At 42.2% G+C, this 24,120-nt stretch overlaps 1 protein-coding gene and 1 pseudogene across 2 annotated transcripts in view; one reads left to right on the forward strand and one right to left on the reverse strand.

The window, feature by feature from the left end:
- The window catches only part of LOC311148715 (solute carrier family 15 member 5-like), a 202,049-nt pseudogene that overhangs the window by 83,590 nt on the left and 94,339 nt on the right, over positions 1-24,120 (reverse strand). The window lies entirely within an intron of this gene.
- LOC311148656 (E3 ubiquitin-protein ligase TRIM47-like) lies at positions 12,705-22,488 on the forward strand (the record flags this gene model as incomplete). The annotated part of the gene is made up of 3 exons (XM_084185643.1): positions 12,705-13,306; positions 13,710-13,805; positions 22,237-22,488. Exons 1-3 carry the CDS (start codon positions 12,710-12,712, stop codon positions 22,486-22,488), a joined length of 945 nt encoding a protein of 314 aa, XP_084041769.1. The 5' UTR covers positions 12,705-12,709.

Here is a 24,120-nt window from a genome sequence, read left to right on the forward strand (position 1 = left end):
AAAGTATTTAATAAGATTATTTCATTCATTCAGATCTAGGATGTGTTATTTTAGTGTTCCCTTTTTTTTTTGAGCAGTGTATATTATCATTGAGGAGCTATGGTGAGGAAGTGAAGGAATTTCATTATGGATCAGATGTTAAGACGACAAACCATTGTAATTGGGCTGGGTTTCTGAGTGTAATTCAACTTTTGGTATGTGTTGCTTAGACATATACTGCAGCCAGTGTTTGTTTTGTGATGTAGACTGGAAGATTTAGCAGCTTGTTTGGTTCAAATTGAAAGACTCACTTATGCCACAGAAATAGCGTGACGATTTCGAGGTAGTCATTTTTTTGAGTTGCCTAATGGTTTGCTAGCTTAAACGACTGAGAAATGGCATCGTAATGTCAATCAATAGATTGAGTATTAATAATACATTTCCGTCATTAAAATGCAAATCAATTTATAACTTTTTGACATCCGTTTTTCAGGATTAATTTGTTGTTATTCTGTCTCTCACTGTTCAAATAAACCTACCATTATAATTATAGACTGATCATGTCTGTCAGTGGGCAAACGTACAAAATCAGCAGGGGATCAAATACTTTTTTCCCTCACTGTAGATGTAAATTGAATGTATGATCGTCCAAAAAGAGAAGGTGTTTGTTTTACTACCTGTAGCCTAATTAGATGGGACAGTTACCTAAATCTACTGACTTCTAATAATAGGGGACTGGTAATTACGATAGAGCTGTAGCCATGACAACATTCTAGGGAAGGGGCACAATATTAAGCAGTGGCTGTAGTGTTGAGAGAGTTGAGGTGGGTTATTCTGAAACGAGCTACAGTACTGGGGAGGCAAGTAGGCACAGATAGAAAATAGAACGGAGGAATATTTGATAAAATAGGGTGGGGTCTAGTGACCCGAAGCTGAATAAATCATTGGGGAAATACCTAAGCACAGGAGAGGAAAGTGGTTTTATAGGTTTGAGATAAGATAAATAAAGAATGTAATACCAAAGCACAGGAAAGTGAGTGTGTTTTCTTAATGGGAAGTGAAGCAAGGGGACAAAGAGAATAAACAGACTATTAAAAACACAAGGGATAAAAACTCATTGTTGAAAAGAAGCAGAGTATGAAGATATATTAGGGAGAGAGATACCATTAACTGAGGGCTAGAAACACTTTTTGCTGAGAAAGCTAACATAAATAATTTACCTTGCATCCTAACAGAGACACTGAACCAAAACATAAAGCTACAACAGCAATCTAATATTGTGAAAGTTGTCATGTTAGTTTTTAACCCTACGATAGAGGTAAACGCAGAACGCTGTTTGAGAATGGGTTTTATTTTTTGTCTACTAGTAAGAATGGAAGAGTTTCCATGGTTTTGTCTGCGGGTGTTAGCGACTGGGGCTCGCTGAACTACAGGGGGCAATAAGGGACATAATGGGTTCAGTTTGGTGTATTGGGATCACTGGTTGCTGCGGAAAAGGAGGAAGTCAAAGGGGGGGTGAGTGTAACCAGTGTGAAATGGAAAGCTACTTAGCGGTGAGAACTACTAGCATTTCCATTGGTGACGTAACTCGCTCTGAGACCTTGAAGTAGTTGTTTACCTTGCTCTGCAAGGGCCGCGGCTTTAGTGGAGCGATGGGTAACGGTGCTTCAAGGGTTACTGTTGTAGATGTGTGCAGAGGGTCCCTGGTTCAAGCCTATGTAGGGACGGAAGCAAAACTGTTACATTGATGCTATTGACCCGGAGCACTGGTTGCTGTCGTTAGATTATAGGAAAGGGATTGTCCTACCAATCCATGGCGGCCTAGGATAACCTAGTAATTAAAGTGGATTCACTGTGAATAGATGTTTTGTTTGTTTTGACTATAATTTAACAATAATTTGTCACCTGCTAAAGTAACATTGGATGGAAAGACAGCGGTAGAGAATAATTTAAATTGTAGAGGGTTTTCTGGGTTAAAAAGTAAGTAGGTTAATTGGGAAATGTCGAATTGGATTGTTTGAGTAGACTAGTATTAAAATAATGCCTTCTAGTAATGTGAATGCAAATATGTTATTAGGTAGTAGTGGTTTGTGGATAGAATTGACTTATGCTATGATTTAGTCCACGGGTGAAAGAGAGTCGTGCTCGTTGGGCTATATCAGGATGTATAGGACACAGAGGGTAATGTGAAGCAGAGATCTGAATAGGTGAATTAATGAATTCTAAAAACGATCATCTGTTTCTGTTACGTTGAAATTAGGGATGGCAGGTAGTTTTGACTATTACGCTGATCGGGCAGCGCTAACTTTTTGAAGGTTCTAGATTTGTTGGTCAGCAGGTTTATATTTTTACTAAATCAATGCAACAGATAGCGATGATTAAATTAACGGAAAGGGGTTATACAGTGGGGAGAACAAGTATTTGATACACTGCCGATTTTGCAGGTTTTCCTACTTACAAAGCATGTAGAGGTCTGTAATGATTTTTAAGTAATTAATTTGCATTTTATTGCATGACATAAGTATTTGATACATCAGAAAAGCAGAACTTAATATTTGGTACAGAAACCTTTGTTTGCAATTACAGAGATCATACGTTTCCTGTAGGTCTTGACCAGGTTTGCACACACTGCAGCAGGGATTTTGGCCCACTCCTCCATACAGACCTTCTCCAGATCCTTCAGGTTTCGGGGCTGTCGCTGGGCAATACGGACTTTCAGCTCCCTCCAAAGATTTTCTATTGGGTTCAGGTCTGGAGACTGGCTAGGCCACACCACGACCCATCTTTAATGCTCTTACTGAGGGAAGGAGATTGTTGGCCAAGATCTCGCGATACATGGCCCCATCCATCCTCCCCTCAATATGGTGCAGTCGTCCTGTCCCCTTTGCAGAAAAGCATCCCCAAAGAATGATGTTTCCACCTCCATGCTTCACGGTTGGGATGGTGTTCTTGGGGTTGTACTCATACTTCTTCTTCCTCCAAACACGGCGAGTGGAGTTTAGACCAAAAAGCTCTATTTTTGTCTCATCAGATCACATGACCTTCTCCCATTCCTCCTCTGGATCATCCAGATGGTCATTGGCAAACTTCAGACAGGCCTGGACATGCGCTGGCTTGAGCAGGGGGACCTTGCGTGCGCTGCAGGATTTTAATCCATGACTGCGTATTGTGTTACTAATGGTTTTCTTTGAGACTGTGGTCCCAGCTCTCTTCAGGTCATTCACCAGGTCCTGCCATGTAGTTCTGGGCTGATCCCTCACCTTCCTCATGATCATTGATGCCCCACGAGGTGAGATCTTGCATGGAGCTCCAGACCAAGGGTGATTGACCGTCATCTTGAACTTCTTCCATTTTCTAATAATTGCGCCAACAGTTGTTGCCTTCTCACCAAGCTGCTTGCCTATTGTCCTGTAGCCCATCCCAGCCTTGTGCAGGTCTACAATTTTATCCCTGATGTCCTTACACAGCTCTCTGGTCTTGGCCATTGTGGAGAGGTTGGAGTCTGTTTGATTGAGTGTGTGGACAGGTGTCTTTTATACAGGTAACGAGTTCAAACAGGTGCAGTTAATACAGGTAATGAGTGGAGAACAGGAGGGCTTCTTAAAGAAAAACTAACAGGTCTGTGAGAGCCGGAATACTTACTGGTTGGTAGGTGATCAAATACTTAAGTCATGCAATAAAATGCAAATTAATTACTTAAAAATCATACAATGTGATTTTCTGGATTTTTGTTTTAGATTCCATCTCTCACAGTTGAAGTATACCTATGATACAAATTACATACCTCTACATGCTTTGTAAGTAGGAAAACCTGCAAAATCGGCAGTGTATCAAATACTTGTTCTCCCCACTGTAGGTTTATTCCAATTAATGAAACGTGGTATTATCTGATGTGTCTTGAGTGGGAGTTTTTTCCACAGGATTTATGGAAGGCCCCTACAGAATATATTAAGGGAAAAGTAGGTGACAACGTCTCAAACTACTTTTTTAATAGATGCCTGTGATAAAATATAACGGCTTCCTTACGCGGAGTAATTGATTATATTGGCGAATGAATAAAATATGACATTTAGAGGGGTGACAGGAACAATATAAGGGGAAACAGATATTTCCTATGTTGTTGATCAAGTAATGATACTAGGAAAATTTGACATGGGAGCAAATGGAGCCGATTTTGGGGTGGAATAATCCTTGCGAAAATTACAGAAAGTGGATTCTAAAGGGTACTCAGTTGAAAATACTCATTGCAAACTCAGAGAACATTGGGTGGTTTTCATCTTGTGAGAGATTTTAGGTCATCTTATTCTTGAGTAGAAACGAGGAATTGGATTGAAAGAAACGATTAGTGATATGAGGTAGTACAGTGGAATTATCTGCATCATGTTTTGTGTGTAATTACTATTTTGGGGATTGCTGATTATAACTGAATGTTAACAACAAGTCAACTTTCTGTTCCAGGAGAAGGGGGTTTCATTATCTTTTTCAGATGTTCCCTAGTATGTGGTCTCACTGAGTGGACTATTTAATTTCGTTGAGGGGGTTTTCACGGGTTAGAAATTATATCTCTTAAAGGGACACACACATGGAATTTTTTGAAGTTTTATTTTCTGAGTGAGTTTTAATTAATCATATGTGATTTATTTTGATAAGAACTGTAATGAAGTCTTACTGTACACTGAGGATACGATATGTATGAAATGTTTTGACTGTTGTTGAGGATTAGTCTACTATAGAATGAAGCACTTCTTTGAAGGATTTGATTGACCTCTGACCTCTGTCCTGACTTTCTAGTGTGATTTGATCACACACACTGGAAACCCGAGAGACATAGGATGGTGAATTTAAGGTCATTTATTATAACGAGTTGAGGGTAATTTGTAATACTGATAATTATGACGAAGGTTATGGTTCATAATCGTATATATGATTCGGACTATGACAAGGACAGAGAGGGAGTGCTAGCCCTGAATGAGGGATACCTGTCGCTAGTCAATTTTACTATTATTCAATGACTTTATGGGATACAATTAAGTTAAGATATTATCAAAGGTTGTCATTTTAATTTCATATATTATTTTGGTTTAACAGGCAATGTTGTTGTTTTGTTTTTTGAACACATGAATCACGATGTGAGGAGGAATTACTGGTCTCCTGGGGCCTTTTTGGTAAATATGCAAATTGTATTAGGAATGTGAGCAGTAGTTATTAATGTGTTATGGGTTAGATAAAATGTTCATGTTCAAGTGTATATGTGGTAGGAGGCAGGGTGTAGAGGAGGTCTGTGTCTGAAACTAGTGGACTACAACAGGCTGTAAGGATGTGCACTTCCTAATCTCAAGGTTTCTCCTGACTGAGGAGAAGACATGGTACAGTAGCATACTGTGTCTCACCTAACAATGTTCTTAAGACTTTCTTCCCATGGGTGAAGGCAACTTTGCCCAACCTAACAGGAGAATCTGGGCATTTTCTGCGCCCTGGAGGCTTTGTGGCGGTAAAGGATTACAGAAGTAAGAGATGGACGAACCCTAGGTGGAGAGGTCAGTACTAGGTGTTGCTGGCTACCTCGATGGAGGGGAAAGTAGCAGAGAGAGATACCTAGATCCATGTCTCTCACTGTAGGAGAGGTCCAACCCCAGAAGAGGAAGATGGCCTCGCCATTGGGTAGCGTTATTTTCTTTTGTGTCTGTGTGTCTTTGCAGTAGTGACTCTCAGCTTCCCTATTGGTATGCTGCCAGAAGGACACTATCCACAGACCGATGTCGGTGGATTGAGAGGGACTCTGACTGATCCGAGACCCTAGTGACGGAAGAAGGTTCAGAGCTAAAGGGACCGTACATCGTCATCCAGGCTACACCAACGGCTGTACGGATAGAGGGGAGATCGACCTGGTATCATCTAAACCACTGCACCAGAGTACCACGAGGAAACCGACGACCTGGAGAGGAGGAAGATGAGGATGCTGGGGATGATCAGAATCGGGAGATGGGAGACGATGGCAATGGGAAGGCTAATGATGAGCTACGTGCTCTGGCTGATTCCACAGGGTGATAAGGAGAGTATATTAGAAATTGGTATTAAGAATAATTGGTAAAACATAATAATTTGTCATATAGTCAATGCTTATATGGATTTCTTGGTTTAGAAATGAACTCAGCTGAACTGTTATGATCTGTCCTCTCTCTCAAGGTAACTACAGATGGTGTCTGGAAAGCATAGCAGAGATAATTAGGTCAAGAACAGTGTGAACCTCAAAACCCCTCTAAACCGGCTGAAGATGAGCATCAGAGGCGTTGAAGACGTTCCTGTACAGCACCACCTCTACCTGCAGCCGATGTACAGCATCCAATCGAAGCTATCAACTGTCTTTTATCTCATGCTTTTCTCACGGGAGACAGGAGTCCATGTGGAGTGTGACAGGAGTCCATGTGGAGTGTGACAGGAGTCCATCTGGAGTGTGACAGGAGTCCATGTGGAGTGTGACAGGAGTCCATGTGGAGTGTGACAGGAATCCATGTGGAGTGTGACAGGAGTCCATCTGGAGTGTGACAGGAGTCCATGTGGAGTGTGACAGGAGTCCATGTGGAGTGTGACAGGAGTCCATGTGGAGTGTGACAGGAATCCATGTGGAGTGTGACAGGAGTCCATGTGGAGTGTGACAGGAGTCCATGTGGAGTGTGACAGGAGTCTATGTGGAGTGTGACAGAGGTCCATGTGGAGTGTGACAGGAGTCCATGTGGAGTGTGACTGGAGTCCATGTGAAGTGGGCATGGAGAGAGATCTGTTCAAATACAACATTTCTCATGTTGTTGGTTTACTGGTTGGCAAATGGACGAGACAGAATGGGGGGTAGAGATGGTAGCTGCTCGGATGAGACATTGAAATTGGGACATTGTTATGGGAAATTCAAGTTGAAATATAAAGCTATCTGAAGAACATAATGAAGAAACGCCAGAAGATTGAGTGCCGGGGAAGGATGGGGTTGTCACGCCCTGACCTATAGAACTCTAGTTAGTTTGGTCAGGGTGTGAATATCATGTGTGTGTTTTTCTATGTGGACTTTCTATGGTTTCTATTTCTATGTTTGGCCGAGTGTGATTCCCAATCAGTCTCTGATTGGGGATCATATTTAGGCAGCCAGTTTTCCTGCCTGGGTTGTGGGATCGTGTTTGTGCTCTGTGAGTTTGTCTTGTTAGTGTATAGCCTTCCGACGTCACGTTTCGTTGCCTTTTGTTGTTTTTGTATGTTTATTCAGTTTAATAAACATGTATGCATTTCACGCTGCGCCTTCGTCTGACCCGTTCTTCAACGACCGTGACAGGGGTTGGTCAGCTGTGTCCATAATTAATTTGGACTTCTCTAAATTTGATTATTTGGGTATGAGGTTGATGTAGAAGGTATATACACTGCTACATTTATAGTAATTTGGACTAAGAATGCATTGTGATCTGTAGTTATTATCATGATGAGGAAGGTAATAGTAGAATTCTGGATAGTTATACTGTATGTTAATATAAATGTACATTCTGCCAGTGTCAATGGGTGCTAAGTTGAGCGTTTTAACTTTGAGTGATAGGAACAATGTGAATCACCAAGAATTGTCATTCTAAATTTGTGTTGGATAATTAATTTGATTTTGGTTATGATTTATAAGATGACTGAGTGATTTAAGTAAGTTGACACTGCAATTAATGTATTAGATATTGATTTTGATTGTTATACTAATTGTGATATGGGTAAAGAAGTTATGTGAGCTAAAGATGTTGAAACTATTCTCAGCATGCCCTGGCAGTGCTGGTACAATCGCAAGATACATTAAACAATGCTACATTAGTTATAATGTGTTAGGATACACAATTTGGAATATTACTGTTTGAAACATGTAAGGTTGATGCAAGGATTGTGCCTGATATCAGGAATATGTTGATTCACTGGGTTTGGTCACTATATACCTTATTATATTGGGATGTATTTATATGGGACCTATGAAGTCCCAGAGAGGGGGGATTGAGGTGTATTTTTACATTGAAAGGTTTAAACATTGGTACATATGTGTTGTTAGAACTTAATGGGTTCATATTAGAGAAATACAGAATGGAATTAAGAATACGAATAGATATGCAAAAATATTAAAGGGATATAGCAATTTGAACGCTGTTGAAGTCTTTTCAAGGTTTGTTAGTGGTAATTCAATAGGAACATGGATGGCAAGCGCTCTAGATCCCCTAGTGGCCATAGTAATTATTGTAGCCATAGTGATGGGGTGTTACCATAGTAATTATTGTAGCCATAGTTATGGGGTGTTGTTTTCCCATATTTCGGGGATTGATTTTGAGATCTGTACTAACGATTACGAACATGCCAGTGATTACAGCTAGACATGTATAAGGCAAATCCCCGCCTTATCTTAGCTCATTGGTCACCATAGCAACACCCACCCGTAGTATGCGCTCCAGCAGGTATATCTCACTGGTCATCCCCAAAGCCAACACCTCCTTTGGCCGCCATTCCTTCCAGTTCTCTGCTGCCAATGACTGGAACGAACTGCAAAAATCTCTGAAGCTGGAGACTCTTATCTCCCTCACTAACTTTAAGCATCAGTTGTCAGAGCAGCTTACCGATCACTGCATCTGTACACAGCCCACCCAACTACCTCATCCCCATATTGTTATTTATTTTGCTCATTTGCACCCCAGTATCTCTATTTGCACATCATCTTTTCCACATCTATCTCTCCAGTGTTAATACTAAATTGTAATTATTTTGCACTATGGCCTATTTATTGCCTTACCTCCATAACTTACTACATTTGCCCACACTGTTTATAGATTTTCTATTGTGTTGTTGACTGTACGTTTTGTTTATCCCATATGTAACTCTGTGTTGTTGTTGTTTTTATCGCACTGCTTTGCTTTATCTTGGCCAGGTCGCAGTTGTAAATGAGAACTTGTTCTCAACTGGCTTACCTGGTTAAATAAATAAAAAATTAAATAAAAATAAAAATAACTGTATCAGTCAATATTAATGCAATGAGGAAAAGTACAAATTCATCATCTATATCATCTTATTCAAGTGTAGAGTCCATTGATATTGTTGACTGAGGATTTGGGAATGTGATGTGGGAATTGTATGACGTTGAATATAAGGTTTACAGGATGCGTAACGGGGAATGTGACTATTTTAGTAGATCAGATAGCGCCCCAAGTAACCAGAGAAAAGCTTGGGGTTCCTCTGAATCAAGAAAATGAAGAATTCAGTTTTTATTGGGATATATTCATATACATATATTGTAGTTTACATGTAACTTAGAAATGGTCATGAAAAAATGTATCTGGTTGGATGATGTCATGATGTTCAACATTCATTTTATGTATATTTTTCTTGTATGGTCTATGTGGGATTTTTCCTTATGTATAAGTGAGGTTTTGCCTACATAGATATTAAGTGTGAATATAGTAGTTAATCATGTATCGATCTTTTACTCGGACTGACTCCATAGAGGTTTGAGATGTTTGATCATGCAGGAGCCAGGTGACTGAGAATCTATACCTTTGTTGATGAAATATATGGAGAATCTTGGATTCAGGTATAGAAAGTAGAGGGGGATGAATTATCCGGTATCTAGCATAGTTTAGGCTCTAATCATATATCTATACTACTGATTTGGGAACATTTTAGTTAATATGAAGTTTTGTGTGAATTGTTGGGTTTAAGTAATGTCATACAAGGGGAATTTTACTTACAACAAAATAAAAATAAATGGGGGATTGATATTTTATATAACATCTTGTCATAGTGTTGTATGAACAAGTTTAAATCTGTTAGATAGGTAACTCTTGGTGCCACAGTGTCTGAATGCTAAGGATTCCAGTATGTCTAGGGAGCTTACTAGGGTTTATCTTAGAATGATTGATAGATGGAATATACTGACTTGGGGTACAAGGTATTAACATCAGAGTGGGGAGTGCCCACTGATGGTTACCAGATGTTGTTGAAGAAACGTGTAACATTAAGTATATAACATTTCCTTTGTCCAGAGTTCGGATGACAAGAGGCAAAGCACCTGCCGTTTGTTTTACGAACCCGGTACCGTAATCAATTAAATACTTTGCATGAACTCTCCATCTAAGTGTTAAATATCTTCTTGCATCATGAATTACTTGATACCAGAGGAACTCATCATAACAGCTACTAAAAATGTACCCCATGTGTACAACTTCTGTAAGTGCCTCTACTCTACTGCTCTATGCCACTACGCACATTTGATGATATGAATGCAATGCTTTATTATGAAGGATATTTCTTTCTTCATGCATTCCAGTACCTCAGAACTCCCCAGGTCACCACCCTCTCGAGCTCACTGTTTGTTCCGGCACCTCCCGATTGACAAATTAAGCACTGCTGGGTTCAAATACTATTTGAAATCTTTGAAATACATTGAGTGCTTGCTTTTCCCAGCCTGTAGTGTCGGGTGGGCGGGGTTTTGGACTTTTCTCACTTTTCTATTGGCTCCATTTGACCAGCCAAGTTTAATCAAGCTTTTGAAATGGTTTCAAATAGTGAAATTGTAAAATAAGGTGCAGGAGGGCAGATTAATTAGCTTCAATTATATTACTTGCTGATGCGTTCCAAAGAAAGCTTCTTCATCAAAGTACTATTATAACACTGTGTTAGAATGTTACAAACACACATTGACATGAAAAGGGAAGCATGATTATAGATTCATATTTAAATCCTCAGAATTCATACAGTATGGAACACCATATAGAAGACATAGACATATCATTACATAGAGTATAGAACACCATCTAGAAGACATAGACATATCATTACATACAGTATAGAACACCATCTAGAAGATATAGACATATCATTACATACAGTATAGAACACCATCTAGAAGACATAGACATATCATTACATACAGTATAGAACACCCCCTAGAAGACATAGACATATCATTACATACAGTATAGAACACATCTAGAAGACATATACATATCATTACATACAGTATAGAACACCATCTAGAAGACAGACATATCATTACATACAGTATATAACACCATATAGAAGACATATACATATCATTACATACAGTATAGAACACCACCTAGAAGACATAGACATATCATTACATACAGTATAGAACACCATCTAGAAGACATAGACATATCATTACATACAGTATAGAACACCATCTAGAAGACAGACATATCATTACATACAGTATATAACACCATATAGAAGACATATACATATCATTACATAGAGTATAGAACACCATCTAGAAGACATAGACATATCATTACATACAGTATAGAACACCATATAGAAGACATAGACATATCATTACATACAGTATAGAACACCATCTAGAAGACATAGACATATCATTACATACAGTATAGAACACCATATAGAAGACATATACATATCATTACATACAGTATAGAACACCATATAAAAGACATAGACATATCGTTACATACAGTATAGAACACCATCTAGAAGACATAGACATATCATTACATACAGTATAGAACACCATATAGAAGACATATACATATCATTACATACAGTATAGAACAACATATAGAAGACATAGACATATCATTATATACAGTATAGAACACCATCTAGAAGACATATACATATCATTGCATACAGTATAGAACACCATATAGAAGACATAGACATATCATTACATACAGTATAGAACACCATATAGAAGACATAGACATATCATTACATACAGTATAGAACACCATCTAGAAGACATAGACATATCATTACATACAGTATAGAACACCATCTAGAAGACATAGACATATCATTACATACAGTATAGAACACCATCTAGAAGACATAGACATATCATTACATACAGTATAGAACACCATATAGAAGACATAGACATATCATTACATACAGTATAGAACACCATATAGAAGACATAGACATATCATTACATACAGTATAGAACACCATATAGAAGACATAGACATTTCATTTCATAGAGTATAGAACACCATATAGAAGACATAGACATATCATTACATACAGTATATAACACCATCTAGAAGACATAGACATATCATTACATACAGTATAGAACACCATATAGAAGACATAGACATTTCATTACATAGAGTATAGAACACCATATAGAAGACATAGACATATCATTACATAGAGTATATCATAGATGACATGTATAAATCCTTCCTTTATATTTCCTGTAACCCTTTCCATTACAGTAGCCGTATTACTGGCTAGGGTTACTGCTGCTAGTACAGTGTAAGAATGAGGCATCACAGTACTTTTACACCACTGTACTAACAGGAATAATTACACACCAATAAACACACTGTAATGTAAAGTGTTACATCATTCCCAATGATCAGTCAATACATACGGTATTCATTTCAGCTACAGTGCATTGTACCCCCTATTGTAGATCATTCTCTCTCTCTCTCTCTCTCTCTCTCTCTCTCTCTCTCTCTCTCTCTCTCTCTGTCTCTGTCTCTCTCTCTCTCTCTCTCTCTCTCTCTCTCTCTCTCTCTCTCTCTCTCTCTCTCTCTCTCTCTCTCTCTCTCTCCCTCTAACCCCTCCCCCCCTCTAACCCCACCCTTCTGGCAGAACCAGAAGTCCCACAAACTTTCTTCTGAGGAAACTAAACTGATCTGAGTCTCTGTGTCGTCTGTCTGTGTGAGAGTGAACAACCGTCCAAATGGCTCAGCAAGGAGTTCTGCTGGACCAGGACCAGTTATGTTGTTCTGTCTGTCTGGATCTACTGAAGGAGCCGGTCACCATCCCCTGTGGACACAGTTACTGTAGGAGCTGTATTGACGGCTGCTGGGATCAGGATGTTCTGAAAGGGGTCTATAGCTGTCCTCAGTGCAGAGAGACCTTCACTCCAAGGCCTAATCTGAGGAAAAATAACATGTTGGCTGAGTTGGTGGAGAAACTGAAGAAGACAGGACTCCAGGCTAATCCCCTTCCTGCTCTGTGCTATGCTGGACCTGGAGATGTGGCGTGTGATGTCTGCACTGGGACCAGAAAGCAGAAAGCCCTCATGTCTTGTCTGGCGTGTCTGGCCTCTTACTGTGAGACTCACCTCCAATCTCACTATGAATCTCCTGCTTTGAAGAAGCACAAGCTGGTCAAAGCCACCGCACAACTACAGGAGAAGATCTGCTCTGATCATGACAAACTGCTGGAGGTTTACTGTCGTACCGATCAGCAGTGTATCTGTATGCTGTGTACAATGGATAAACATAAAGGCCATGATACAGTGTCAGCTGCAGCAGAGAGGACTGAGAAACAGGTAAGACCAGAACTACTTGTTGGTGACTGTCTAATAAACAAATAATAATTACAGTAGGAACTAAGGCTGTTTGAATACGAGATCATACAAATGAAATCAATCCACGTTAGAACAAATATGAACATGGGTTTGCTTCCAATGTATCACCATTTTCTGAACTCAAACACTTATCATTCCGAATGCCCTTTTAGGAGTTCAAAGTTCAGTCTCAACCCCTTGATACATGTACGCCTACCATAAAAACTATAATCATTAACATAGCAACATAGAAAATGTCATATGGTAAAGGGACTTCCTCAAGATTTTAGACCTTCCTCTCTATGGGCCCTATGTCACATTACTCTACTATTGATCTACTGGACAAATAAAGCTTGATAGCTCATTGAAGAGTGATTCTCCACAGAGGCAGCTGGGGATGAGTCAGCAGAAGGTCCAGCAGAGATTCCAGGAGAGAGAGAAGGAGCTGAAGGAGCTCAAACAGGCTGTGGAGTCTCTCAAGGTGAGTATTGTTGACCAGAGGAGACACACAATTTCACTTCTCTCTTCCAGTCAGAGAGAGAGAGAGAGAGAGACAGAGAGACAGAGAGAGGGAGAGGGGACTCTCTCCAATCCCACTGACCTCACTGTTGGGAACATGCTGTCTGGACTCTGTTCAGAGAATAGACTGCTTAATGTAACCGACGGGATATGAACCAGGTCTACCGCGGGAGAAAGCAACAGCTTGACCATTACACCAAGAGGACATTCCCTATTGGGCTGAGGGCCGACACTGATTTTGAAATCACAGGCGGGGCTACTTCATCACATAACCATGAGTAACTATGGTGGCGGCAGGTAGCTTAGTGGGTAAGAGCGTTGTGCCAGTAACTGAAAGGTCGCTGGTTCTAATCCCCGAGCCGACTAGGTGAAAAATCTGTAGATGTGCCCTTGAGCAAGGCACTTAACCCTAATTGCTCCTGTAAGTCGCTCTGGATAAGAGCGTCTGCTTAATGACTAAAAATGTAACCATGACTGACTCATGTCAACTATACATTAACATGGAGCTCTCTCTCTCTCTCTCATTTCAAATAAATTCAAATGGCTTTATTGGCATGGGAAACATATGTTTACATTGCCACAGCAAGTGAAATAGATAATAAACAAAAGTGAAATAAACATTCAGAAATGAACAGTAAACATTGCACTCACAAAATGTTCAAAGAAATAGAGACATTTCACATGTTATAATTCAAGTGCAAACAGAGTGAGCCATTCGCCAGACTGAGTTCTGGAGGTGAAATGGAAATGAGTGAGGTAGAAGGTGTGGTGAAGAGCTCAGAGCCTGGCATCAATGGACATGATAAAGAAGAATATGGTGCCATAGGAGTTACATTGTTGGAGAAAGTGGATCCATACCTATTGGTAGATCCATTTGTGGTTTAAGGTTGGTGGGAAAGGAGTTGCGTGCAGTTGAATCAGTGAAGGTAACCTGTAGTGGACTTGTGATATTTGTTTGTGTTTCTTCTGACCAGAGGGAGTGGGCGCTCCGTGTCACGCAACTTGGGTCAAGATCTGTTTCTTGGTTTGCTCTTAGGAACAGGACACCATTGAAAGGAGTGATTTCTGGGTTAGCGTTAAGTGTAGAAGTGGAGCAATTAAGGTTGAAGACTGCTGGTGTTTGTGATTCCCGCCGTTTGGTGCAACACAGACCCGGTGGTGAGCGTGGTGAAACAGAGGAGTCACTGTCAGTCCTTTTGAGTTTTGAATCTTTACCCGACAAAGTCATGGTAGGATATATCAGTTATTCTGCCCATGTTGCTGGGGATCGGAAGTGTCCGTTTCGAGAGAGGCAGGTTGAGATGCCTAGAGTCAGAGTAGTGCAGAAGGTGTCGTATGCTGAGAGTGAAGAAAGTAGAGGAGGATGGGTCAAGGGTGAGAGATCCTGAGAGGATCCCTGTGAGTAGTAGATCTGTGCCAGCACAGAGGGATAGGCCAACGAGTGATATATGCTTTAGTAAAGTTAGCTTCTTAGAGTTCATAGCAACGGTTATCAACTGTACCGCACAAATGGAACGTAAATCACAGAAAATAGATGTTGTGGTGGTAGCTGCAGAGAAGTATTTGGGCATACGAGATTTGACTTCAGAAGAGTTACAGGTTGTGTTGAGTGGTGGTGTCCCGTCCTCCCAGGCCGTTGGCGTGGTGCAGGAGCAGATAGGGTCAAAGTAGTGGAATGTGGTAGTGGGCATTTAATGAGTGTAGGGTTAGTTGGAAGGGTGTTTTTTGTATTATTATAATTTCCCCTTTTCCCATTTTGTATCACAAAGTATAATGGATTTATATTATAGTCCAGTTGGGGGCGGTAATGCAACATATTGGTTGCCAACCGCTGTTAAATTCCTAAGAAGAAGAACCGTTATATTAAGGCTATGTTCAGTGTTGTAACGATGTCTCTGTCTCTCTCATTCATTAACTTTCGCGGTAGTTGGTTGTGTGGGTCTCTGGTTATGAATAGGGTGCTGACAGACAATTGTTGATGGGTATTTATAGAGCTCTGATCAGGACGACAATTGATTACTGGTGTACAGTTTATGGAACAGAGGTAAAGACTTGGCTTCAGAAGCTGGACAGAATCCAGTATATAGCTTTAAGGATATGTATTGGTGCATTTAAATCAACATCTGTATGTGCCTTACTTTTGGAGGCAGGTGAGATGCCTTTGGATATACAGCATAAAAATTGGTCATTATCTTATTGGGTTGAAAGGCTGTGAGGTTGAGCATCCCACTGCTACTGTTCTAGATGACTGTTGGGAATATACTAGTAGACAAGGCAGTGGTTTTGGTTGGACAGTTGGAAAGCTTGCTGATGAGAGTGGTTTGAGGGAGTTGGAGGTTGGCCCTTCTGTGGTGATAGGGGATGTTCCTCCATGGTTACTCCCAGACCCTGTTGATCTAACCTTGGTAGAGAAAATGAAAGATTGGTCAGAAGTCAGTGATATAGTGAAACTGGTTGACAATTATATTGGTAGAAGTTTTTATGCTTTTCTACCGCTTTTCACAGATGGATCCAAGGACCCAGATAGTGGGCGCACAGGAGCAGGCGTTTACGTTCCTGAATTTGATGTGCAGATATGTAGAAGACTAACAAATGAACTGTCAGTATACTCAGTTGAACTGTTGGCGATAATAGTTGCCCTCCAGTGGGTGGAGGACGTACAACCTGTTAGAATTATAGTATGTTCAGATTCTCTGTCTGTTTTGAATAGTTTATCATCTGGTAAATCTAATAGGAGTGACCTGCTATTGGAGGATGAGCCATTTTGATAGATGTGTGGCAGAAGAGATGGTACTCTGAGCACAAGGGCCGGTATTTATATTCGCTCCAAAGAATTTTTGTTGGACCAAGATTCAAAGGTCAGATTAGGAAGGAAGAGGTGGTGTTTACTCAATTGCGCTTAGGACATAAGTTAGTAGGGCTCTTCTTTATTTTCTCAGAAGTACTGAGTTAGGTAGGAGGATTTAGAAATGTTGGAAACCGTGATTGTCCACACACTCCAGCACAGTAGGTGGCGGCATGCACCTTTAACGTTGGTTTGTGGACCGCCATTATATCATAGAAGAAGAAGTTGGTTGTGTGAGAGTTTTGTGGTTCGTGAGGAGGGCTAATATTCTTTTTTCTTTTGGTTCTTGCGTATTTTCTGAATTTATTTTCTCATGGTGGAGGGTTTGTTTATTGGTTTCCACTGTTTATCGTTTAGAGTTGAGGGGGGAGTAGGGGTAGTTTGTTAGGGCGGCGTGATGGGCTCAACCGAGTGGTGAAAAAACGCTGTCGCTTCGGGTGCGTTCCGGAGAAAGGTGTGGAGGAAGTTTTGCTCATGGTCGGCGAACAGGTTGGAGCGGAACATCTGCACTTTGCATCCAGAATGAACAAGGCGGTGGTCGTGTTAATGAAAAAGGTTTGTCTTGTTGCGAGTGGGATTTTTGTGAGGGGTGTGTTGGTGCAGATTTCGCCTCTTTCGATAAGAGTTGTGGTGGCTAATCTGCCTCCGTTTATTACTTACGAACAGACCGCAAGTAGTTGGTTAGTTTTGGTAAATTTGCAAGTGGTTTTCGTGTGCTCTCGGCTGGGTGCCAAGCGGAATCCGTTAAACATGTCTCTTTTCGTAGACAAGTGTTTGTTTCTTAACAAACTTCAAGGTTACTCAGGGGAGTGGTGGAACACAGGGTTTGCTAGCACAGATAGTTTTCGGTGTTTCTAGTGTGGGGATCATCAGTTATAGGCTACAAGCAGCAATATGATTGATAGGTAGGACAGGTATTGAACCCCGGCCAAATAATCCCTACTCAGATGCGCTAACCTCAACCCTAGTAAACATGCATTTTAAAAACTTTCTATATAAAATTATCATATTGGGAGTAAATAGCCTCTGAATAGAAAATAAAAAACACTGCATCTTCCAGCCCACCAATAAATTACATAATGCAACCGTCGCGGTTAGCATATTTACCTCAACATGCCCCTTGCGTGAGAAGGCAGAGTGCTCGATGCTGGTTGATGAATTTGACAATTAATGTACTAGGAAAATACGTTTCTGTCGACCAGAGGTGACTGAATTAATGTTCAGGTTTATTGATAATCATTATAGTAATGAAGTATAATTTCAAAACTTGACCATAAAAACAGGTAATAATAAACATGACTCATCATTATATTACTTCACAGTAATGTGTTTTCAGTCCTTCCTCTTGCGTTAGCAGTGTGGAAAGGGACAGTAAAAAGCTCAGGCAGGAGTTTTCCTGTGAGGTGGAGTGGTGGTGTATCCAGGGAGAGAACTAAACTAATCTTCTGAAATGTCATTCATGGTCTTATGCTGCCATCTATTGGAATTATTAAGCAACTGCAGTAGTACTGAATAAAGTGTTTTTCCTTACTAATCCTTACTAAAGTAGTGATTACTCAGAATTGCAAAATAAATGGCAGGGGTACCAGGAGGGAGGAGAGTACATTTTTTACATTTTAGTCATTTAGCAGATGCTCTTATCCAGAGCGACTTACAGTTAGTGAGTGCATACATTTTCATACTGTCCCCCCATGGGAAACGAACCCACAACCCTGGCGTTGCAAGCGCCATGCTACCAACTGAGCTACACGGTAGTAATGCATGGCCAAGTGGTGGTGCGCAGGCCGTGGAGAAAGTGGTGGTGGGGAGGGTTGCAGCTGGGCTACATGAGCTGAGGCAGGTTTCTGTAGTAACAGAGACTCCGGTGGGCAAAGGCTTGGTGGGCTCATCCCAGGAAATATTGCCTGTCATTGGGGAAAAGGCACTGATCAGGAGGAAGTGCAGGGGGGCAGAAACTGGGGAGGAGGAGGACGGTACCTTGCCAATGGAGGAGGAGGAAGAGGGGGGAGGTGAGTCTGCGGGAGCAGAGGACAAGGCGTCTCGTTTTCAGATGGCTCATTGGATCCAGAGCTGACAGCCAGTCAGGCTGAGGGCCCAGTATATACGGTGAGAGAACTTTCTAGGTTCCTGATGGAGACTAAAGGGGAAAAATAAGGTTCTGCTGGAGTCTTATTTGATTGATCCTGGAAGGTTTGTAAGGTCAGTACAACACGTGATGAAGAATGAGGGGTTTAGTGTCCTCTCACCCAGGAAGTGGTATAGGCTGAGAAAATGGGTCATGGGTTCTTAAGGGCATGTCTTCAGAATCTGCTTAAATTGATGTTTTTTTCTGGCATGGCGGCTTTATGGGCTTCTCTACTGGTTTCTGATTGTGGTGATTTCCCTCCCACCTCTTATGGAGATTTCACGGTTAGACTTCCTTAACATGAACGGTGACAGAGACTGGGGGAATATGTCAAACAAAAACATTTAAATGCCATGGCAGAAATCTTACTGCAGGGTTAGCAAAAGAGGTGTGTAAGGGTAGGTTGTTAGTGGTTAGAGCCAAAATCAGTGACCTTGTCTTCGCTTTCCAAAATATGTATGCACCTAGTACAGGGCTCAGTTCTCTGTTTCACCAGGGCCCAGGCAGGTGTCCAATTGGAAATTCCATGTAAAGCTCTTCCAAGATGTCACTTTTTGGCTTTTGGGAGAGGTGGGGACAGCAGAAGGGGGGAGTTTGAGTCTCTCAGTCAGTGGTGGGATGTAGGGAAAGCACAGATTCAGGTTTTCTGTCTGCAGTATACATATTTTTCCTCTTCAGAGGCCAGGACAGTACTGGGGGAGCTTGAATGGTTCATAAGTGAGGTGGAGGCTGAGCTGGTGGGGCAAGGTAGGGTGGGGCTACAAGATAATCTATCTGAACTACGCAGGGACCTAGGGGCTTTCTTTTCAGAGAAAGCAAAAGGATCACTTGTAAGAGCTAGTTCTTCCATGTTGAGGGAGATGGATGCTCCCAGCTCTTTTGGGTTGGAGAAACAGAGTGGGGAAACCAAGAAAATCCATTGTTTTACGTTTGTCTGATGGGCGGGTAACTTCTGTTGTGGGGTGATGAGGGAGCCTGATGGGTGGGTAACTTCTGTTGTGGGGGAGATGAGGGAGCCTGATGGGTGGGTAACTTCTGTTGTGGGGAAATGAGGGAGCGTGATGGGTGGGTAACTTCTGTTGTGGGGGAGATGAGGGAGCCTGATGGGTGGGTAACTTCTGTTGTTGGGAGATGAGGGAGCCTGATGGGTGGGTAACTTCTGTTGGGGGGGGGAGATGAGGGAGCCTGATGGGTGGGTAACTTCTGTTGTGGGGAGATGAGGGAGCCTGATGGGTGGGTAACTTCTGTTGGGGGGGAGATGAGGGAGCCTGATGGGTGGGTAACTTCTGTTGTGGGGAGATGAGGGAGCCTGACGGGTGGGTAACTTCTGTTGTGGGGGAGATGAGGGAGCCTGATGGGTGGGTAACTTCTGTTGTGGGGGAGATGAGGGAGCCTGATGGGTGGGTAACTTCTGTTGTGGGGAGATGAGGGAGCCTGATGGGTGGGTAACTTCTGTTGTGGGGGAGATGAGGGAGCCTGACGGGTGGGTAACTTCTGTTGTGGGGAGATGAGGGAGGCTGATGGGTGGGTAACTTCTGTTGTGGGGGAGATGAGGGAACCTGATGGGTTGGAAACTTCTGTTGTGGGGGAGATGAGGGATCCTGATGTATGGGTAACTTCTGTTGTGAGGAGATGAGGCTTTGGAGTTGTAATCTGATTTATAGAGGGCAGAACTCTGTGGTCCTCTGTAGCTCAATTGGTAGAGCATGGCACTTGTAATGCCAGGGTAGTGGGTTCGATCCCCGGGACCACCCATATGTAAAAATTTATGCACATGACTGTAAGTCGCTTTGGATAAAAGCGTCTGCTAAATAGCTTATTATTATTATTATTATTATTATCCTGGGTTTTCTCAGGTTCTGCTCATAGACCTTTCCAAACTCTCTCTGTCACAGATAAATCAAATAGACATTTCCCTGGCCTTTCACAAACTCTCAGCTGCTGTCTCTCAGACGGTCTGCCTGTGGATTTTTATAAAAAGTTCTGTGGAATTATTTTACAGGACGTGTGTTTTGTGAGTGCGTCGGGGTGGGGGAGCTGTCGCTAAACTGTAGACGGGAGGCTTTGACTCTCCTGCCCAATAAAGTAGATTTGAGCAACATAAAGAACTGGAGGCCTGTGGCATTGCTCTGTGTGGACTATAAGATGGACGGGTAACTGTGTATCAGGACACCTAATCACAGACAATCTGTTCATAATCAGGAGAAAGCCTTTGATAGGGTGGACCATGAATATCTGTTCAATGTGTTGTTTTGGTTGTGGGGAGAATTTTGTGGCCTGTGTTCAAATGCTGTACGCTGGGGCTTCATGTATGGTCAAGGTGTGGGGAGGGCTCAGTAGGCCAGTCTGGGTAGGGAGGGGCATTCACCAGGGATGCCCTCTGTCAGGGCAGCTATACACTCTTGTTATTGAGCCCTTTCTGGGCCTGCTACGCAGGAGGCTACAGGGAGTGTGGGAGCTAGGCATAGGGTTGGGGACAGGCATAGCAGTGTCAGTATACGCTGATGACGTCTGTGTTGGTTAGGGATGAGCAGAACATACAGGCCCTGGAGAATAGTTTGAGGGTGTACGAGGGGGCGTCTTCTGCTTAGGTAAACTGGGGCAAGAGTGAGGCTCTGTTATGTGGGGCATGGAGGGACAGGGCACCACCGCAGCTTCCAGGGGGGTTGCAGTGGGGCTGTGAGTGGCTCAAGATGCTTGGGGTGTATCTGGGCTCGGAGGGTTGGGTTAGGAAGAACTGGGAAGGAGTGTCACAAGCGGTGGTGTCGAGGCTGACTAAGTGGAGGTGGCTCATCTCCCAAGTGGCATACAGAGGGACGGTGCTGATCATCAACAACTTGGTGGCATCCTCTCTATGGCTTAAATTGGCCATTCTCAACGCCCCCGGTGGTCTGCTTGTGGACCTGCAGCGCAAGTTAGTGAATTTTTTCTTGTCAGGGTGGCAGCGTTCTGACTCAGCAGCACAGAGGCTACTGTACTACATGGAGCCCTGGACACCAATAGCTGGTTGGCTCGGGTTGACCTGGGAGTTGGGGAGTGGTGTCCATTTTCTGCAATGACAGACTGTTCATCATGTTTTCTTCTGTGTTGCCACGGTAATGCCATTACTGTTGACGCCTTAGGGTTGAGTTTGAGTTGAACAAAATGATCAACAGTGTGGAGATGTTTCAGGAGGTATGGGGGCTCAGGGGGGCTGTCTGTACGGCTGGAGAGGAGGGGTTGGATGGACGGTTGGAATGTGGTGCTGGATGGTGTTTGTACTGTGGTGTTGGGTACTGGATAATGTGATTGTGTAGAGGTTGTGGTGTCACGCAATGTGCTTTTAGTGGTGGGGGTGTTACTTTAATGAGCCATCCTCATTACACTAAGACAAGTCTCTCTCTCTCTCTCTCTCTCTCTCTCTCTCTCTTTCTCTCTTAACAGTGCTCTGCACAGGCAGCAGTGGAGGACAGTGATAAGATCTTTACTGAGCTGATCCGCTCCATTGAGAGAAGGCGCTCTGAGGTGAAGGAGCTGATCAGAGCCCAAGAGAAGGCTCAAGTGATTCAAGCTGAAGGACTCCTGGAGCAACTGGAGCAGGAGATAGCTGAGCTGAGGAAGAGAAGCACTGAACTGGAGCAGCTCTCACACACAGAGGATCACATCCATTTAATCCAGGTAACTCAACTGCCTTGATACATGTGATATGAAATTAAAACTCTCAATCATTTGGTTCTGCTCCCTCTCACTCTCTCTCTCTCTCTCTCTCTCTCTCTCTCTCTCCCTCTCTCTCTCTATCTCCAGAGTTATCAGTCTCTCTCCAGTACCAGTGTATCTTCAGACTTACCCAGCATCGTTGTCCGTCCTCTTCAGTACTTTGGAGATGTGAGTAAGACTGTGTCTGAACTGAGAGAGAAACTAGAAGACATCCTTAAAGGAGAATGGACATAGATCTCCACTACAGGTGTGTTGAAAATAATAAGAACATCAACTTTAGAACATTGAAAGTTCCCTACTAGTCATATACAGTGAGCTCCATAATTCATTGGACAGTGACCATTTTTTTGTTATTTTGGTTCTGTACTCTAGCACTTTGAGTTTGAAAGGATACAATGACAATGAGGGTGGAGTGCAGACTGTCAGCTTTAATTTGAGGGTATTTTCATACATATCGGATGAACCGTTTAGAAATTATAGAAGCTTTTGTACATGGTCCCCCCCATTTTCAGGCATCAAAAAACATTGGACAGTTTAACATAATGTAGAATAAAGTAATCATTGTTAATATTTGGTCGCATATCCTTTGCATGCAATGACTGCTTGAAGTCTGCGATGCATTGACATCACCAGACGCTGGGTATCTTCCCTGGTGATGCTCTGCCAGGCCTGTAGTGCAGCCATCTTCAGTTCCTGCTTATTTTGGGGACTTATTGCCTTCAGTCTCCTCTTCAGCATGTAAAATGCATGTTCAATTGGATTCAGATCCGGTGATTGTCTCGGCCAGTCAAGGATTTTCCACTTTTTGGCCATCAAAAACCCCTTTGTTGCTCTAGCAGTATGTTTAGGGTCATTGTCTTGTTGCATGATGAAGTGCCGTCCAATGAGTTTGGAGGCATTTGGTTTTATCTGAGCAGATAAAATATTTCTGTAGACTTTCATTCATTGTTCTACTTCTGTCTGCAGTCACATCATCGATAAAGACAAGTGAGCCTGTTCCAATGGCAGCCATACAGGCCCAAGCCATAACACCCCCTCCACGGATGAGGTGGTATGCTTTGGATCATGGGAATTTCATTTTTTTCTCCAAACTTTCCTCTTTCCATCCCTCTGGTACATGTCAATCTTTGTATCATCTGTCCACAATACTTTTTTCCAGAACTCTTGGGGCTCTTTTAGGTGCTTTTTAGCAAACTGTAATCTCGCCTTTCTGTTCTTCAGACTTATCAGTGGTTTGCATCTTGTAGTGTACCCTCTGTAGTCCTGCTGGTGTAGTCTTCTACGTATGGTAGACTTTGACACATCTACACCTGCATCCAGGAGAGTGTTTTTGATCTGTTGGGCTGTTGTCAGGGGGGTTTTCTTCACCATAGAGAGTATTCTCCGGTCATCCACTACAGTGGTCTTCCTCAGTCTACCGGGTCTTTTGACATAATTGAGTTCACCGGTTGTTTTTTTCTTGTTAATGATGAACCAAACTGTTGACTTGGGCATGGCCAGGGTTTTTGCAATGTTCCTGATTGATTGATTTTCATTTCTGAGCCTTATGACGGCCAGCTTCATTTGCATCGACACTGCTGTCTTCCTCATGTTGTCACACCCCAACAACAA

Source organism: Coregonus lavaretus (assembly GCF_964263955.1).
Source record: "Coregonus lavaretus genome assembly, chromosome: 21".
NCBI classification, from domain to species: domain Eukaryota; kingdom Metazoa; phylum Chordata; class Actinopteri; order Salmoniformes; family Salmonidae; genus Coregonus; species Coregonus lavaretus.